This window comes from Monosiga brevicollis, genomic scaffold (assembly GCF_000002865.3).
Source record: "Monosiga brevicollis MX1 MONBRscaffold_19 genomic scaffold, whole genome shotgun sequence".
Lineage (NCBI taxonomy): Eukaryota > Choanoflagellata > Craspedida > Salpingoecidae > Monosiga > Monosiga brevicollis.
This window is the reverse complement of record NW_001865056.1, coordinates 5,303-22,348: the sequence shown is the minus strand read 5'-3', so window position 1 is coordinate 22,348 and position 17,046 is coordinate 5,303. Positions and strand designations below refer to the sequence as shown.

Genomic DNA, 17,046 nt, shown 5'->3' with positions numbered 1-17,046 from the left:
GATGCGTCGACTGTCTTGCGTATCAATCCAGCATCAAAACAGTTTCTCCTCTTGCAAGTTGCCGCATGCTTTGAATCGAACATGTTGTGTGGGCCGTCACAGCTGCCGGCAGCAGAAGGGGTCGAGAAAGAAAAGGGGGTGGGAGCCATTGGGGCTGAGAGGCCACACACGCACAGGCTGTTTCATGTGGCTACAGCGACACAACGCCACAACGCCACAGCGACACAGCGACACAGACACACGGCGACACAGACACACACAGCGACACACAGACACACACGGAGTGACACAAGCAGATCAAAGAAAAAAGCAAGAACAACAAAAACAAAATGTCAGCATGTTTATGTTTTCATCTTCTTCTTCTTCAGTGGAGCACGATGGCAGGGGATCGAGGCGGGGTGCGGAGGATGGCATCGCGATCGCGATTGCGATCGCGGGCTGGTTTGTGGTTGGTTGTGGTGGCGACAGCGCTGCTGTGTGGAGGGGTGCAGGTGGCACGGGCTGGTGAGGTGGTTACCGTGTTTGAAGTGGATTGGACACGGACAGAGGTCGTTTCCAACACCATCACCACGCTGCAGGTATCGTGCGGAACTGGCCAAGTTTCTTGCCCTCGGCGGCTGGGCAGGCCTTTTGCTCAATCACGCGCGTGGTTGCAGGTGGTCACCAATCCGCTTCTCAACACCAAGACATCACCCGTGGCCTCGGCTTTTTTCCAAAGCCTGGCCGCCCTTGAGGCAGATCTCGTGCGCTATGGTAATCCCAGCCCATGCGACCGCCTTATGTCTGGCCCCACATCTGCCTGATCCAGCACGATCAGCTGACCTCGGCTTGTGTCGTACCAATGGGATGGGTGGGGATTGATGCTGTTGTAGCGGCCTGGTATCCCTACCCCAAGCTGAGCGTGGCGGAGCTCGACCCGCCCAATGCGACCACTCGCACGACCAGCTGGGACTTTACAAACTTGATGGACATGTTCGAGCCTTTCATGAACGCCACCTATGCCCGTGGCAAGCGTGTGCTCGCCACCTTCAGCACAAAACCAACTTGGATGGTTTGTTCCTCGATGCCCTATGCCTCGCGCTCGCTTGCCGACCAGCGGCTTCAGCCTTTCATTCATTCGCTCCCATTCACATCGTCAACTGTTCGTCTCGTGGTAGTATGACACTGATGATTGGTCTTATCCCGAGGATCCCAATACGGTCGATTTTGGCTATGCTCGAGGCAATCCAACGCCCAACACAACCAAGCTTGTGCGTCTCGCTCTCACAGTTTCCCGCGCAAAATCGGTGTCGGTGTCGGTGTCGGTGTTTTTTTTTTTTTTTTCCGGCCATGCCCATTCATCTGGTCCATGTCGCATTCCGCGTGTGCAGCTTGTTGATTACTACGTTCGTCTTGTTTCGTGGCTGATCACGGGTATGGGTACTCGTGCTTGGGTTGTAATTTGCGTACAATATCACATACTGACGAGTGCCCCGCGCTTGCTCAGGTGAAATGATCGATGAGTACGGCAAAGTCATCGGTGGCGGCCCTCGCTACAATTTGACTCACTGGGAGGTATGCCTGGAATGGCACGCTCATCTCCACATGTGGATATCAAGTCGCGCAAAGAGGATGCTCCGTTTCATGCACCACGGCATTGCGCCAACAGGTGTTCAACGAGCCTGAAAACTGTCATGGTTTGACGACCGTCTTTGACTACATTGCTCAGGTCTGAACGTTCCAATGTCGTGCTTGAATCAATCCCTGCGCCAAATGACATCCATGCTCTGTTGCGTGACCCGCATAACGCAGTACTCATCTCTTGCTCTTTCAAACCATCTCGCTAGTACGATGCCATTGTCAATGGGATCCGGGCTAAAGTCGATCCAGAACACCGCATCAAGTTTGTGGGCCTGGCGTTGCAAGACCGCTCCATGGAGTGGATTCAGCCCTTCCTCAACGCCTCCAACCACGCCCCGGACACGCCCATCGACCTCGTGTCCTTTCACTTTTACGCTTCTTCCGCCAATCGCACCGATCCAAACGCCTATCAACAGTTCTTCTCGTATGTTCGGTGGACAACTCTTTTCCTGTAGTTGGCTGGCGTATACGACGATTTCAACGATTTTGGTCATTCGAGGCCTCAAGCGTGTATTTTTGTTTTGTATGCTCTTAGGGACGCCGACGGCTTTTTGCAAGAGGTGGTGCAGATTGCTGCGGCGCGCGACCAACTCAACCCGATGACCGCGCTCAGCTGTAATGAGATGGGGGTCATTCTGCCCAATGACAACGATCCAACCGCTGCCATCCCACCGCAAATATATTTTGTCGCGGCTGGTGCCATGTACGCCTACCTGGTTCCTCACATGACAAAACTGGGTGTCAACGTAAGTGCGTCATCCCGTTGCTGGCACATAATTTGCTCATGGGTTTCTTGAGTAGGCGCTTGATGCATCTTACCCATGTGTTGATTTCGAATTGATCATGCCCTCTCTCGTCCCAGGTCCTGGGAGCAAGTCAGTTGGCAGGCAGTCCGCCCATTCCAGAGTGGGATATCCCTGACCCCCAATACCCCTCAGTCACGCTCGTCAATTGGACGTCTGGTCAAGGTAGCTGGAAATTTATTGGCGTTGGGGTGTTTTGGTAGAGGCGTGTTCCCAAAGCCATATCTAACGCTCCGCATGTCACATGCAACCGGGCAGGCAATCCTCGCTATTGGGTTCTCAAAATGTTTCTGGAAGAGGTGGGGCTCGGCTTTCATTCATTTGACGATCTGGCAATTTGATTTTTGCAGTTCATGTATTACATGCGCGCCGGTGGATACTCCTTGTTTTGCCTACAGTTTGGAGCAGGAGACCAGCTCTTGTACACCTCGCCAATTCAAACCGCCAACACCTCCAACCTTCTTTGTGGGCGCGTACGTCTGTCCCATCTGATGTTTGGAGTAGTGGTTGACTTTATCTTATGTCTGAAGCCCTTTGGCCACCCTGACGGATCCGGTTAGGTGCGAGGTGTCTTGGGATACGGCAACCTGAGCCTCGCTTGTTTGGCCGAGGGTGCTGTGATTGCTGATGTTCAGTTTGCTGCTTTTGGCACCCCAACGGGCTCGTGCGGTAATTATCAACATGGGTGAGTGCATCCTCCCTTTGAAACGTTTGGCCCGATTGCGTACCGCTTTGCGACTGGCTGGCTTCAATCCTCGGCAGTACCATCGCGATGTCTGATAATTTTTTTATGTTGCTCTTCATTGGGTGCGAGGGGCTGGTAGCACCTGTGATGCCTCCAATGTGACGAGCTATGTCCAAAAGGCGTGCGTTGGGCAGCGTGAATGCACAATTGTGTCCGACGCCACCTTTGGGGATCCATGTTATGGGGTAGGTTGACTGCATCAATGACGGTGCAACAGCGCCGGCGAAAAATGCTCGTGCATGTCATCAACCATGTTGGGCCTGTTTGATAGACCTACAAGGATCTGGTCATCCAGGCCACGTGCTCGCAGGGCCCAGGTGTGGCGCGTCCCTCAGACTCTGACAACACCCCAGCCTTTGCGCAAGCATACCTCACGGTAGACGGCACCAAGAAGGTACGAGAGGCCCATTTCTAGTGGCGTGCTGGGTGCCGAGAGTCTCATGCGCGCACGCGCGTGTGTGTGACAGGTGTTGATGGTGAATAAGACCCCTGGTACTGTCTCCGTAGAGCTTGCAGGTATGATGTGCCCCAAAAGTTGTACGAAATGCTCGGGCTGCTCTGTGCACTCATCACAGGCGCTTGTTCACATTCAGCCGAGACCATGACAAGTGTGCGCGTGGTCGATGAGATATCTGGAGATGGCCCGCCTCGCAAGCTGGATGTGTCCGATGAGAATCAGGTGACACTCGGTCCCTATGCCACGGCCGTGGCCATCTTGCAGTAGATCCAAAGGAGGCCGACACGCAGCAACCACTGCTTTGCTTTGCTCTGTGAAAGGTAGATATCCAGACCGGCACAGAATCGAAGGTTCAGGGCTAACCATGATGCAATTGCCAGCGTATGCCGATCGAGCAAGTGGGCACTCTTGCCAAAACGCAGGGAACGATCAAGGCAGCCCGAAGGATGTTCTAAGGTATCAAGATCAGAGGAAGCAAAATTGGGCAAAGCCAAAGTTGCAACTCACTTTGGAGTAACAATCACAAATTAACAACCAAGGAGCAAGGGAGTTGGAAAAAAAGAAAAGGAAAAAAAAAAAAAATCAATAAAAACGCGACAACAGACGAAAACCACCGACAGCAACGAAAGACAGGAAGGGCTTCCGAAGCGTAGCCGGCCAACTTTAGGGCATGGCCAAGAGTTTGAAAGTTTGAGGGAGAGGGGGAGAGAAAAAGAGAAAGCGAGTTACTCGCTCTTGGCGGGCTTGCTGGTCTTGGGCTTGGGCTTGATGATACCCACTTGCTTGAGAACGCCACGGATGATGGTCTGGCCCCACAGGAGCTGAAGGAGGGTAAGCGCGAGGTTGGCGAGGAAGAATGTTACAGCAGCAAAGGTCTAAAGTGTCAAGGGCATGGGCGGCACGTTGCATTAGGCAAAGAAAACGGGCACGGGTCGGTGGCCATGAGAGCACCTGGCATGGGCGAGTGCGGGCGATACCTCAATGTAGGGGTTGCCAAAGGCGCGCCCTGCGGCGATGGAACCGTCACTGTAAGTGGCGAACAGCGCTTGCCAGAATTGGAAGCAAAAAGTCGGCCACATAATAAGGCGAAACACGATGAAGCTCAGGGCAAAGGCAAAGCGCAGGGTCGTGTATTGCGAGGGATAGGCTTTGATGAGCTGGGGAAATTGCTTGAAAATGTCGATTGCCGTGAGCGGGACGTTGGTGCACTCGATCACACCAAAGAAGAAGAAGCAAAAGCCTGTGCCAAAGACGAGAAAAAGGATCATTAGGTTACCAGATAGAGTCAACGCTCGTATGGAGATTGATGGCACTGAGGCAGGAAAACCACAAGGTAGGAAGGCAGTTCGAACCGTGCATGTAGCCAAAGGAGCCGAGTAGGGCAAGGGTACCAGCAAGCACATGGTGAATCAGCATGGGCATGGTGAAAAGGGAGGGATAGATGAACATGACCAGGAGATCATAAAGCTGATACATGATCATCACCTGCGACGGGCGGATGCGTCATTCTTGTGTGAGTGTGCCAATTCTCTTTCGCAATGGCACACAAGGGCGAGCTGTGCGGCTTACCTCAGCCATGTGCTGAGCCCGGGGCAAAAAGCCATACACCTAGGCGAAAACGGAAAAGGGCAATTGTGCATTGTCCAGCCCGACAGTGAGCGTGAGTCATGACCAACAAGCACGACCACGGATTAAGTCAGTCTCGCAGTGTGATATCAGGAAGAAGTATCGGGTGTCCTGGGCCAGAGAACGAGCGAACCTTGTCTTCAACGGTTTCATCCGCAGCAAAGTATTCGCCGATGAAGCCGTGCCAGGAGAGGTAGGCCACGGAGAGCCCTGTGAGGCACGTTGACGCACCGTGATTGGCGGTAAGGGCAGCGAGCAGAGGCTGGGGGGCGCAGAGAAATAAATGCGCATGGGCTGGGGATCAAGCCTGCTTACCAGCAATGACCTCAAAGGCCATAATGCCAGACTTGGCCTTTGTGGCGGGGATGCGATGGAAGACATAGTCGAGGATGAAGTGGCCCACCCAGATGGTGATGGCAGACCACTTGAGGACATCCAAGTCTGGAGCGGTCATCTAGCCGGGGCCGTTGAGCAAAGCAGGTGCGGATGAGCACCGTAACGCGATGATGTGAATCAGTAACGATGTGGCCAAGCAACACAAGCTCAGAGAAGTAGCGAGCTTGGCGCCAGCCGGGGGGGGCTCAAACCGACCTTGACGCTGTTTCGAGTATTCTGGCACGAGATGCAAAGCGCACAAGCAACAAACAAGATGAGGGTGGCCGTTGAACCAGACAAGATGACAGCCTGGAAACTTTCAGCCAGAGCGCATGTTTTGACGCAAATTGGTCGCAGCGGAGCGCATTGTAACTGACCTAGATGGCAAACGCGACGGCAGCGAGCGACGGCAGCGACGGCAGAGCACGAGGGGACAAAATGTGATGTAGCGAGAGATTGGTTGAGCCTTGACCGAATTTTGAGAGAAAGGAGTATAAACCAACGTTTGTTCCAGAGAGACGAACCGGACAGGTGTTCAAAATAGTGAAGCATGCCATACGATTTCAGAGAGGAAGTATGGCATGGACGACCCATTCAGAGACACACTGTCACGATGAATTTGGATCAGAGATGAAACGTGATCACATTCTGGATCTCGCGTGACACGTTGACAGTTGCTTTTGACCAATTGTGAAATAATTGTCAGCAAAAGTGAAAGAGAGAGAGAGAGAGAGAGAGAGAGAGAGAGAGAGAGAGAAAGAGAGAGAAAGAGAGAGAAAGAGAGTTTGAGAGAGAGTTTGAGAGAGAGAGTTTGAGAGAGAGAGAGAGTTTGAGAGAGAGAGAGAGAGAGAGAGAGAGAGAGAGAGAGAGAGAGAGAGAGAGAGAGAGAGAGAGAGAGAGAGAGAGAGAGAGAGAACGTTCACACGCGCGCGCTCGTTTCTGTTGTTTGTCGGAGGGTCCTGTTGGCATCGGATGAGACGGGGAGAGGGAGGGAGATGGGGAGATATGGGTTGAATTACAATGGTCATGGCCACGGACTAAGGGCCGCGTCTTAAGGCGGGAAGAGTGGGGAAGGGCAAGGCAGAGAGCGTACAGATGGCGGTCTGGCCATGACACCAACGGGAAACAAGGTCAAGCAAGACCGCAAATCGACATGGTGTAATCACAGAGGTTGAAAGGGCATAAACAGTCAAGCCTCGCCCCGCAAACAATTAAACAAGAACGCTCGACAAGGTAACAAGCGGATGGCGCTGCAGATTACGGAGATTATCAAGTCCCCAAGCGTTGGAGGGAAGAGCACGCTTAGACCTCGAGGCCCGAGTAAATGTGCGTAGTGCCGAAATCTTCCCGATTCTCCTGTACACTGACGTGAAGCGGGTCCGTTTGCTGCAAATGGTACTGGACGCATGAGTGAGGCAGCGACGCAGCAACAACAACGTCCGGGCGAAAAAACAATTCAGCAAGACAACCAGCACGTGCAGCGGAGAGAGGTCGGGCCAGCTAGCCTTGGGTCGCACCAGTTCTGCATCATATGTGGAGATGTGCTCGCCAAAGGCAAAGGTGACAATGCCCCATTTGCCGAGGAGGAAGCCCCAGATCGCGTTGATCCAGTAGCTCTCGCCCGTCAGCTGGTCCTTGCGCTGGATGGCAAGAGTGAGATAGGTCAGCACCACCAGCAGCGCCACCGTCGTCGCAAAAGCACCTGTGGGTAGACAAACGAGGGGATGACAAAAACGTGGAGGGCCAAGCACGGGGCCAACAAGGCAAGATGAGGAAGAGAATCCGGACCGCGGGTCGGATCAAGGCCACCAGTAGCGCGGGTGGCCCGGGGGCAACTATGATTACGAAAAGCACCCAAACGCACCAACGCTGCGCATGCCGATGGCATGGTTGTTGGGCAGTTTGTTGTCACGAAAGCACTTGCTACGGTAGTGCGCCTCTGTGGACGAACCGAGCCGACAAGTCGAGCGTTGCTGAAGTGAGCGCGCCTGCTGTGCCTTTGACAAGGGAACAAAGTTGCCACGGTTCGAGGGCAGGCACAACAAACCAATGTAGTTGATGAGAGCTACAGCACCCTGCATGAGGGCCAGCACGGCAACCTGGAAAGGCGAGCAGCGTGCAGAATGGAGGCATCAGGGATTGAATGACCCATCCAGGGCTGGGGGGGGGGTGGAGCGAGTGGGGAGTTTGAACACTCAAAGGCGGAGGAGCTCGGACCTGCCAGCGGTGGCCAAACTGGAGAAGAAAGGCGGCCGCGCCGGCAACGCCCACGAGCACGGAAAAGCCGGCAAACAGACGGCGGTAAAAATACGAGGGATAGTCGTGACCGGCCAGCAGCGGCACCCGATCCGAGGGACCCGCCATTGTGCGCGGTTGCGTACTGTCTGGTTCCTACGACCAAATGTCAGCCAATGAGATGGGGGGAGTGCCTTTGCAACACGAACCCAGCTGCACCGATGCGCCGTCGGAGCTTCGCCCCAACACCGACCATGCCTGCACGACCAGCCCTTCCTCCAGAAGGCGACTGGACACGGTCCCAGCTTTCACAGATGCACACACCCGACAGTCAAGCGCACTGGCTGACCATCCAACCCTCTGCCGCACCGCTGACCAACCTTAAACTTGGCAGCTCTCCCCCTCTTGTCAAAAGAAGGAGTAGTCAAAGTCAATCAGCGACGTGTGCCCAAGTCCCGCAACAGCAGCGATGCCGTCAGCCCGCTGCGATCAAATCCTGCCGAGCTCAACTCGAAGCGCGCGCACACACACACACAGCAGCTCCAGAAAAAAAAAAAGAAAATTCACACAAATGGTTTGCTTAAGACTCGACATGTGCGCACACTTGCAGGATGTTGCCACCACACGTGCAAACAGGGTTTGGTATACGCAGGTGCGTGGGTTGAATGGTATCGTTGTAGTAGCAGCCACACATGTGTGCAGGCTGTGTCATACTCGCGGTATTGCATCCCCACACCCTTGAACACGAACTCACTCATTGCAAGTCTTTACCAGTCAGATTTGATGCAAGCTCACGCCTGCTGACAATTCCCGGTTGTTTACTGGCATCTGGTAGCAGCAGCCGTCGAAATGTCAGCATGATCAAGAACCACTGACACTTGGTAGCACGGTCGTCTCCAACAACAACATCAACAAAAAGAATGTCTCCCTTGGCAGAGCGCTTTCCAATGAGTTTTTGTTACTTCAGTTACACTTTATGCAGATATGTTAAGCAAATTGGTTTGACTTTATGAAGAAAGTTGGGCAGATATCGCAGTTTACTGAATCTGCTGGTGTGTGTGTGTGTGTGTGCGGGTAACGCCTCCACGTTCCGTGTGTGTGTGTGTGTGAAAGGGCAGTCGGGGTTCAGTGGACAGCCAGGCAGTGGGACTGGTGGCAGTGGCAGTGGCAGTGGTGGTGTGTGTGCTTGGCTCGTGCTGGGTTCAGTTAACGAGAGAGCTAGACAGGGGTGGGCAGTCTTGGAGAATACAGGAGAGCAAGGGCGGAACGGGGGGCGGAAGTCGTGATACGGCAGAAATCATGGCGAGGCACCCGAGCTTGTGGCTGCCCGCCCCCCGCCCTCCGCCTGTGTTATCTTGTGCCGTGTCTGGTGCTGTCTCTTGGTATGCTCTGCTCATGAAGGCGCAAGTCTCACTTTTGGTGTGTGTCGTGTGTCTGTCGCAGCAGCTCTAGGTCCAAAGAGTGCGATCTTTGTTTTAGGCCAGGCCTCAGCGAGTGTTTTTTTTTCTTGATCTTTGGTGCCACCGCAAGCCTCAAAGTTGCAACCTCCCACAAGCCTTGTGTCCCAATACTCACCGGATTCAATGGCGGAAAGCAAGGTGTTGGCGGCCAGCACGGACGTACGGTGCCTCGTTCCTCGACCCCCGTTGAGCTCTTTGAGCCTGCGCGTACTGGCCAACCTGCCTGCAGACTGACTGAAAGTGGCCGCGTCAATCCGATAGGTGGCCGTGTTGGACGATGAACAGGATGACGAGCTGGACGAGTCAATCGGTATCGAGGCCAAAGCGGGGGCCTTGGATCTGGCCGAGGACGAGCCGGTTGGCGAGAGCCTGCGCTGGGCTGCCGATAACGATTACGAGCGCCGTAGCCACCTCTCGGTCAAGCACGACCATGCACTGCAGAGCAACTCCCTCTGGGGGGTTTTGAAGAAGAACATTGGCAAGAAACTCTCCCACATTGCCATGCCCGTCACCTTCAACGAGCCCCTCAGCGCTCTGCAGCGCCTCTGCGAAGAGCTTGAGCACAGCCACCTCCTCGACAATGCTGCGGCTGCTGCCGATCCTCGCGAGCGCCTCATGTGGGTGGGCGCTTTTGCCGTTGCCTCGTACGGCAGCTCTCATTTTCGCTCCGGGCGTAAACCTTTCAATCCCATTCTTGGCGAGACTTTTGACGAAGTCCGGCCCGAGCGCGGCTTTCGCTTTTTTGCGGAGCAAGTTAGCCATCACCCGCCCATTAGCGTGTGCGTGGCCGAATCCTCCCTCTGGACCTTTTATCAAGAGGCGGGTGTCAAGTCCTCTCTCCGTCCCTCCAGCCTCAAGGTTACTCCCCAGGGCTTTATTCGTGTCTCTTTTCCCGCGTACGATGAGGTGCGTCGCTGACGGCCCCGATCCGCTCCCGACTTCCGAGATTGATGAACCCCATCCCCTGAGCACATATCCATGAATGGGATTTCCTTGCCAGCCACGCACTTTGCTTTGCTATTTTACTCACCCACCCATCATGCCCGGTGTTCAGACCTACGAGTGGCAAAAAGTGGTGACACACGTGGAAGACATTGTTTCCGGTATGTTGTTGCTTTGCAGATGCAGGGCTCCTCGACTCGAGCTGGGTGGCTGGTCTGGCTGGGCTGCCTCACCAGGCTGCCCTCTCCATCCCCCCCCCCCCCCCCCCCATGTCTGGTATGGCCTGTGGCCTCATCCTTCCCCTGCGCTTGGTTGTCCTGGTCTGCTTTCAAGGCAACAAGTGGGTCGACCACCACGGCCGGATGTGTGTCGTCAACTGTCGCACGGGTGATACGTGCAAGGTCGAGCTCTTCCAGTACTCGCGCTTCAAGAAGAGTCAAAAGTATGCCGTCAAGGGCACGGTCATTGACGTGGCTAACCCTAAAAAGCCGTTTGCCACCTTTTCCGGCAAATGGAACGAAAAGGTGGGTCATCATGGTGGCTGCGGTGGTCAGGTCCCCGTCGCTTGGTTGGTGCGCTTGGTTTTTATCTTACGCTTCTTCTTTGCGGACCATGGTCCCTTGGCGCTGAAATGAATTTTCGTGCAGCTGGTGCGCGATGACACCCAGGAGGAGTTGTGGACCAATCCCGTGCCTGAACAAGGTATTCTCATGTATTTTCAAAGCCTGCCCAACAATTCCCACGCCTCTGCTCAACCGCCCACCCAACTTGGCACGCATCGACAGAATCCATTGATCACGAGTTTGGCTTTACAAAGTTTGCCATGGAGCTGAATGAACTGCCGCCCGAGGGCAATGGACAACGCGATTTGCTGCTGGCCACCGACTCGCGCAATCGCCCGGATCAGCGCCTTTGGGAAGAGGCCAAGGAAGAGGCTGCCGCCGAAGGTACGAGTCCTCATCTGCTGCCTTTGTCTCGCCGCGTCTAGTGCATGTGCATGTGCATGTCTGGTTGGGCTCGCATCTTTCACTTCCTTCTCATGTATGCGCTCCATCCAAACTTGTACGAGCAGAGAAACTGCGCGTGGAAGAGCTGCAGCGGGTGCGGCGACAGGAGCTCGAGGCGGAGGGCAAACAACACGAGCCTCGTTTCTTCGAGTATCGTCGTGTCCCCGCCCCCAAGCCGGCGCAGCTCCCCTCGGGTGTTCCCGCACTCTCTCGCGAGGCTGAGCGCGCCGAGTGGCTGTACAAGGGTGGTTTTTGGCGTCAGAAGAAGGAGCAGTCGATCAAGAGCCTGCCCCCCTTGTGGTGAAGTCCCGTCACTTAAGGGCTTGCCGCAAGGGTCAGCATTGAGGCAGCTACTTGCATTTGGGGTTTAGCTTCGGATTTGCTTCTTGTTTGCTTTGGTCTTTGAGCTGTGTCTGCCCCGCGACACCAGCCGTCACCCGTCTCGCTCGCATTCTCCTCCCTTTGAGTTTTGGCTCGCGTCTGTGGTTGGGGGAAGATGGATTGGCTGTGGTCATTTGTTGAATGGGCCCGTGTTTCCTCTTTCTTGTACTATGCACTGGTCAACCATTGGATCCGAGTACGATGGATCAAGCCCTGTGCCACGGTTTCAGCGAGACCACCAGTTTCTTTTGATGATGTGCTATGCCATCGCTTGACTGACCTTTACACACCTCTTCGTGCCCCCTCTTTCCTGTTTGTTTTGTCCGACAAAAGCGTGCACTCTAGGCGGTCTCAAGCCTCTGCTCACACTCTTGTCATAATATGCTAGAATCACACCAAAATCGATGCTCTTCTTTGACACGTTGGGCACAAAGCCGAGGCAAGGCCTTGAGCTTGCCAGTCTAGTGTAGAAAAGCTTACTCATCAGAGTCATAATTACAGTGCTAGATTGTTGAGCTGCCGCAACTCAAACGTGCGCCAACGGATATTTTTGTCGACTCATGAACAAAGGCACGCGAGGTAAATACCACTTGGTGGCGTGGGGGCGTGAGGGAGAAGATCCACCCATGAAGAAGCCACGGTGTGTGCGCTTTGCGCGTGCGTGGAAGGGTCGGGGTGTCATTCCAGCTGGGGGTGAGATACTCGCACGGTTCGGGCAATACCGCCTGTCCTCGTCTCCAGGTGGTGGATTTCCATCATAACAGAATACAGCCTTTCTTCTTGGGTGCGGGGGTGGGGGCATCGGAGCTTTCGGCTTCGTGTGGGCGACGAGATGTGGGAATGGGCGGCGGCGCATTGGGGCTACCGGCGGCAGGCACAGGGCTGGAGGAGCTACCTTGCATGAGCTGTGAAGCACGACGTGAGTTGTTGGGGTTGATACGAAGATTGCCAAAGTCGGGGGCGGGGCCACCCGTTTCCGGCGGAGGGATGGAGATGCCCTCGGGCTCGGGCAAGGGGCAAGGGGCTGGCGAAGGCACGGCAAAGCTGAGAGGTCCACCAGGAAAACCTCCATCTTCCTTCTGCATCACGGGTGCGCGGTACCGCCGAAAAGATTGGCGACACGGTCAGACGTGAGACGGGGGTGTTATTTGAATCGAGGGGTTTTTTTTTAAACTCGAGGTCGTTTTTACTCTCAAAGTTGAGAGACAAAAGAAGTCATGGTGCCAGAAGTCATGGTGACGGACGAGCGGCGACGAACGAACGTGAAAGTGGTCCAAAAGCTCTTGGATCTCGGAAAAGTAGCTGGTACGCCCTTCCACCTGTGCGTCCAGAACGTACATCTTGTCGCTGTGGGACAGCAAAGGAGGGGGTTGACAAATCACAGCACGCACACCAAACCGCACCCGGGGTGGCTGGGCGGAGCACGCACCTGCCCGCGCCCATCATTTTGACCACAAAGTGAGTTGCACTCTGGGTTTTGACATTCATCCAGGAAAGGACCAGGTCCTATGTCCAGGGTCAAGCAAAGGGGAGGCTGTTAGGTTTGTGAGGCACCAAAGGCAAAGGGGGCGGGCGAAAAGGGGCGGACCCTACCCGATCGGAATCGGATTTTTCGCGGACGAGGTAGACGACATCATCATAGTCACGACCCGCACAGACAGCCTTGAGGCGGCTCTCGACCTCGTCCCGGCTCAGCTTGCCATGGAACCAGGGGAAGATGCGACCAGACATGGTGCTCGTGGACGGCACGACTGTACGCCCACCAACGCGAAGGTCAGGAGGCTAAACAACAAGCCTGCTGGATAATAATAAAAACGTGTGTGCACGCGCACTCAAAACCTTGCCGGCTGGGTGCCGCCGCCCCGCCTTGGCCAGGCTACTCCCATCCAATACCAAGCCACCTTCCTCTCGCCACGCAGGCAGGTACAGCAACGCCTCCCTCTGCACAACCACCACAACGCCTGCGACCAAAAAAAAAAGCAGAAAAAAGTTCAGAGAGAGAAGAGAGGAGAGAGGTTTGAGAGAGGTTTGAGAGGTTTTTCGAGAGAGAGAGAAAAGGTCTTTCCTTCTTCTCTTTGTTCCAACAAAGCACCCAGCAGCTTCCATCTCAGCTCGACAAGAAGAATGTCATAGAACGACAAACTACCCTGCGCTCAATAAGATCGGAGCTGCAAAGGACAAGTGGAAGAGGGTGGAAGGTCACATGTGCGTGAGCAAAGTGGCAGGCGCTTTCAAGGCCGGTGAACCATCGCGTTCAGCTCAGACGTGATTGAAGGAGAGCGAGGAAACAAGGGAGTGTCTGAGGTTTTTTGATGGCTCGATTTTGGGGATTTGCTGCTCGATAAAGCACTTCAAAACCTCGCGCGTTTTGGCTAAGGGGGTCGTCGCGAAAATAAACAGCAAAGAAAAAGGGAGCAAATTTACGCGGCGGCCTTGGCCTTGTCCTTGAGGCGGCGATCGCGCTCCTCGGCAATGGTGAGACGGACACCCTTGCCGCGGGGAAGCGAGATGGCAGGCTTCTTGCCAGAGCCGACAGCAAAGACGTTGCTGAGCAGAGTGGTGAACTGCTGACCAGCGGAGTCACGGACGTGGACGACGTCGGTGGCACCCATCATCTTGTCACGCGACATGAGCGTACCAACACGGCCCATGTTACGGCCGCCAGTGCAAAGCACAAGGACGCCAATGTCGAACTTGATGAAATCGGTGATGCGACCGCTGTCGAGGTCAACCTTGACGGTGTCGTTGACCTTGATGTGAGGGTCAGGGTAGCGGATGGTGCGGCCATCGTGGGTCACAACGTAGGGGACGGCGTTGGGGCCAATGGCAGCCTGCTTGACCTTGCACAGCTTGAACTACAGAAGCCGAACAACACAGATGCGCGCCAGATTGTCAGGATCAACACACATGACCAGCAGCTAAAGGACAAGCATTGCGCGCCACGAGAGCAGCGTTTTTTTTGGGCGTATTGAAAAGAATCAACGTACCGAGGCCTCGTCATCCTGGATCTTGTGGACGGTGTAGCGACCCTTAGTGTCGAACAGGAGACGGAAGTGCTCGTTGGTGTCGGGGATGGAGATGACATCCATCAGACCGGTGGGGAAGGTAAGGTCGGTGCGAGCCTTGCCATCAACGTACACCTAAATCAAGCATCACCAACCAGCAGGCAACAAAGTAACGTGAGCATGGACGAGTCCTGGGGCGTGGATAAGAAAAGCAAGCACAATTCATCGACGTGTGTTCACGCTACAACACATTTCTAGCGCAATAGCATGGTACAGGGCTCGACGTCCCAAAGCCCGGAAAATTTCGGGCCACCAACTCGTCATCATACCTTGCGCTGCTTCAGGATCATCTTGACCTCGTGGTACGTCAGGGCGTATTTGAGGCGGTTGCGGAGGAAGATGACCAGAGGAAGGCACTCACGGAGCTTGTGAGGACCAGTCGACGGGCGGGGAGCATAGCGACCGGTCAGCTTGTCCTAAAAGATCCCAAACCACACCGCCACCAGCCGCATCGACATGGTTGAAGGGACCACGAGCCCGAGAGCGCACCAAGAGAAGACATGAGTGCAATGACGGCCATGGCAACCTGTGGGGAGGGCAGCAGGCACCGGAAGAGACGTAGCAGATGGCCTCGCCAGTCCAAGACCACACATGTGTCGCGCGAATCTGGACTGGCGCACACACATCTGCTGCACCGCCATCAGGTAGCCGAACTAGCAAGGAGACAGGGTTTTACGCACAAGCATCCAGTGCTTGGGGGCGGCCAGGCGCTTCAAGTGCTTCTTCGGTCCACGAGCCATGATGACCTGTCACAGATATGAGGCAGAGAGATAAGTGTCAATCCTCACCCAAGAGCTTCCTGGCAGGGCTGCCGCCGAAGCGCTGCCAAAGCCGTCGACTTTTTTTTTTTCTCACTCTTCCTTTCTGTCCAAGCAGCAGGTGGTGTTCGGTACCTTTGAGAGGCAAAAAAAAGTGCCAGAAGGTTCAAACCTCGCTTCACGTTGATGCGAAATACTGATCGAAAACACCTGTTGCACACAAGCGTGCACACCGCGTGCACAAATTGTCAGACATTTCTCTGATCGATTAGTTTATTGTCACTCACTTCGCATTTGCGATTTGTCCGTTTCTTCTTCTTCAAGAAGTCACTCTTTACGCGCGCGCAGTGGTTTGCACCCGCTTGGATGGGATGGGTATGAGATGGCACACAATTGTTTCAACGCAAGCCTCAATTCTATCCCTTTGCCGGGAACGAACGCGTGCGGGGGAGGGAAAAGGGAGCGGGGAAGGGCACCGGATGTTGCAAGCAAACAATCGCGGGGGACTCCACTCAAATGTAAACCTACTGCACAACTACACCAAAATGAGGGACGCCCAAGCAGCTGACACGACACTATTCTGTCTAGCGAGTCTAGGAATGGCTGACAAACACAAAGCGGAAGCACGAGCCAGCTTTTCCGAGGGCAATCAGACACACACGCATACACAAGGCCTCGTAGAATAATGGGATCTGGAAGAGATCAATGTTCCCCCAGTTTCCAACCACATTCTCGTTTCTACTGGTCATCCAGGGCCGGTGCACGGTCGGTGGCCTTCACGGTACCAACGTCCAACTCAGCGCCCTCCTGGGCCTGGCTTATGAGTCCCAGGACATGAATGAGCTGCTGCCGATCCAGCTTGCCCCGACGCTCCTCATCCACCATCATCCAGATGGATCCCAGCATGGAAATCTCCAGGCCCGAGCGTAAGAGGATGGGCCGCACGTCGTTGCCACCCACACAATCTTCCTCGTCCACAGCATCGGCCAACTCTGAAAAAATGGCCTCGGCCACCTCGGACAGAGTGGCGTGTTCTGGATAAACAACAAGCAATCATGCCAGATCCACAAAGAGAGGTGCCATCAGCGTCACATCACAAACAAACAAAAAACATTCAGGTGTGCCCCAAGGGGGAAGTGGGTACAAGTGGCGGAAGTTTGTTCAGCCGTGGACGTACCAGTAGGGGCATCGGTGCTCACGCCAGCAGTACGTGGGTCGAAATCATCACCAAACCCGCTGCTGCCAAAGCCGCCGGGTGCCGCCCCACCCGATGCTGGCATCTAAGAGAGGAGAAGCGCGAAGGTCAGACCATTGATATGGACATAGCAAGTGATTGACAGCGAATCGATCGCCAGCAAGGCAGAGAACGCACATCACCCGGCACAAAGTCCTCGTCGTCGTCATCATCATCGTCATCGTCGGCACCGGCGGGCAGACCGCGAGGCATAGCAGGTTCGTGTTCAGCTTCATCTAGAGCCACGTTGACGTCATCCAGCGCTACAAGTTCGCCGTTCTCATCCACGTCAAAGCCACCCTGATTCATAAACATTTCAAACGCTTCTTGATCGTTCG

General features: G+C 54.8%; 6 protein-coding genes across 6 annotated transcripts in view; 2 read left to right on the top strand and 4 right to left on the bottom strand.

Annotated features, from left to right (window-relative positions):
* Positions 1–656: 656 nt before the first annotated feature.
* MONBRDRAFT_27352 (uncharacterized protein) lies at positions 657–3,892 on the top strand (the record flags this gene model as incomplete). Its single annotated transcript, XM_001747860.1, has 16 exons — positions 657–753; positions 873–1,051; positions 1,158–1,250; positions 1,371–1,413; positions 1,487–1,554; positions 1,649–1,708; positions 1,827–2,044; positions 2,156–2,366; positions 2,483–2,588; positions 2,682–2,722; positions 2,774–2,896; positions 2,984–3,108; positions 3,248–3,353; positions 3,440–3,562; positions 3,636–3,684; positions 3,744–3,892. Coding segments are annotated over 16 exons (1,791 nt in total), but the record flags the coding sequence as incomplete, so codon positions are not given.
* Positions 3,893–4,897: 1,005 nt separating this feature from the next.
* MONBRDRAFT_27351 (uncharacterized protein) lies at positions 4,898–7,990 on the bottom strand (the record flags this gene model as incomplete). The annotated part of the gene is made up of 11 exons (XM_001747757.1): positions 4,898–5,110; positions 5,195–5,233; positions 5,385–5,461; positions 5,567–5,705; positions 6,186–6,231; positions 6,293–6,585; positions 6,935–7,024; positions 7,144–7,328; positions 7,491–7,565; positions 7,674–7,725; positions 7,844–7,990. 11 exons carry the CDS (start codon positions 7,988–7,990, stop codon positions 4,898–4,900), a joined length of 1,356 nt encoding a protein of 451 aa, XP_001747809.1.
* A 1,170-nt stretch (positions 7,991–9,160) lies between these two features.
* Positions 9,161–11,853, top strand: MONBRDRAFT_33369 (uncharacterized protein; the record flags this gene model as incomplete). The annotated part of the gene is made up of 7 exons (XM_001747859.1): positions 9,161–9,280; positions 9,583–10,227; positions 10,376–10,424; positions 10,597–10,787; positions 10,911–10,965; positions 11,049–11,210; positions 11,336–11,853. The coding sequence occupies 7 exons, from the start codon at positions 9,161–9,163 to the stop codon at positions 11,572–11,574; spliced, it is 1,461 nt and encodes a 486-aa protein (XP_001747911.1). The 3' UTR covers positions 11,575–11,853.
* Positions 11,854–12,843: 990 nt separating this feature from the next.
* MONBRDRAFT_27349 (uncharacterized protein) lies at positions 12,844–13,382 on the bottom strand (the record flags this gene model as incomplete). Its single annotated transcript, XM_001747756.1, has 3 exons — positions 12,844–12,970; positions 13,081–13,157; positions 13,245–13,382. 3 exons carry the CDS (start codon positions 13,380–13,382, stop codon positions 12,844–12,846), a joined length of 342 nt encoding a protein of 113 aa, XP_001747808.1.
* Positions 13,383–13,954: 572 nt separating this feature from the next.
* MONBRDRAFT_33368 (uncharacterized protein) lies at positions 13,955–15,464 on the bottom strand. Its single transcript, XM_001747755.1, has 4 exons — positions 15,397–15,464; positions 14,986–15,132; positions 14,639–14,791; positions 13,955–14,506 (listed from the first exon to the last, which is right to left on the bottom strand). The coding sequence occupies exons 1-4, from the start codon at positions 15,454–15,456 to the stop codon at positions 14,072–14,074; spliced, it is 795 nt and encodes a 264-aa protein (XP_001747807.1). The 5' UTR covers positions 15,457–15,464; the 3' UTR covers positions 13,955–14,071.
* Positions 15,465–15,872: 408 nt separating this feature from the next.
* The window catches only part of MONBRDRAFT_33367 (uncharacterized protein), a gene marked incomplete at its 5' end in the record, with an annotated part of 4,152 nt that continues 2,978 nt past the window's right edge, over positions 15,873–17,046 (bottom strand). The window contains 3 exons of the mRNA XM_001747754.1: positions 15,873–16,508; positions 16,652–16,754; positions 16,847–16,971. Coding sequence (XP_001747806.1) covers positions 16,213–16,508; positions 16,652–16,754; positions 16,847–16,971 — 524 coding nt within the window. The 3' untranslated portion in view covers positions 15,873–16,212. The remainder of the gene's footprint in view (positions 16,509–16,651; positions 16,755–16,846; positions 16,972–17,046) is intronic.

What these genes read in the sequence shown, in the direction of transcription:
- MONBRDRAFT_33368 (XM_001747755.1), bottom strand. Translation starts at nt 15,456, where the DNA reads ATGGCTCGTGGACCGAAGAAGCACTTGAAGCGCCTGGCCGCCCCCAAG. An exon ending in CCCCCAAGCACTGGATGCTT is followed by an intron (nt 15,133 to 15,396) that starts GTGCGTAAAACC and finishes GGGATCTTTTAG; the next exon opens with GACAAGCTGACCGGTCGCTA. An exon ending in TCCAGGATGACGAGGCCTCG is followed by an intron (nt 14,507 to 14,638) that starts GTACGTTGATTC and finishes CGGCTTCTGTAG; the next exon opens with TTCAAGCTGTGCAAGGTCAA.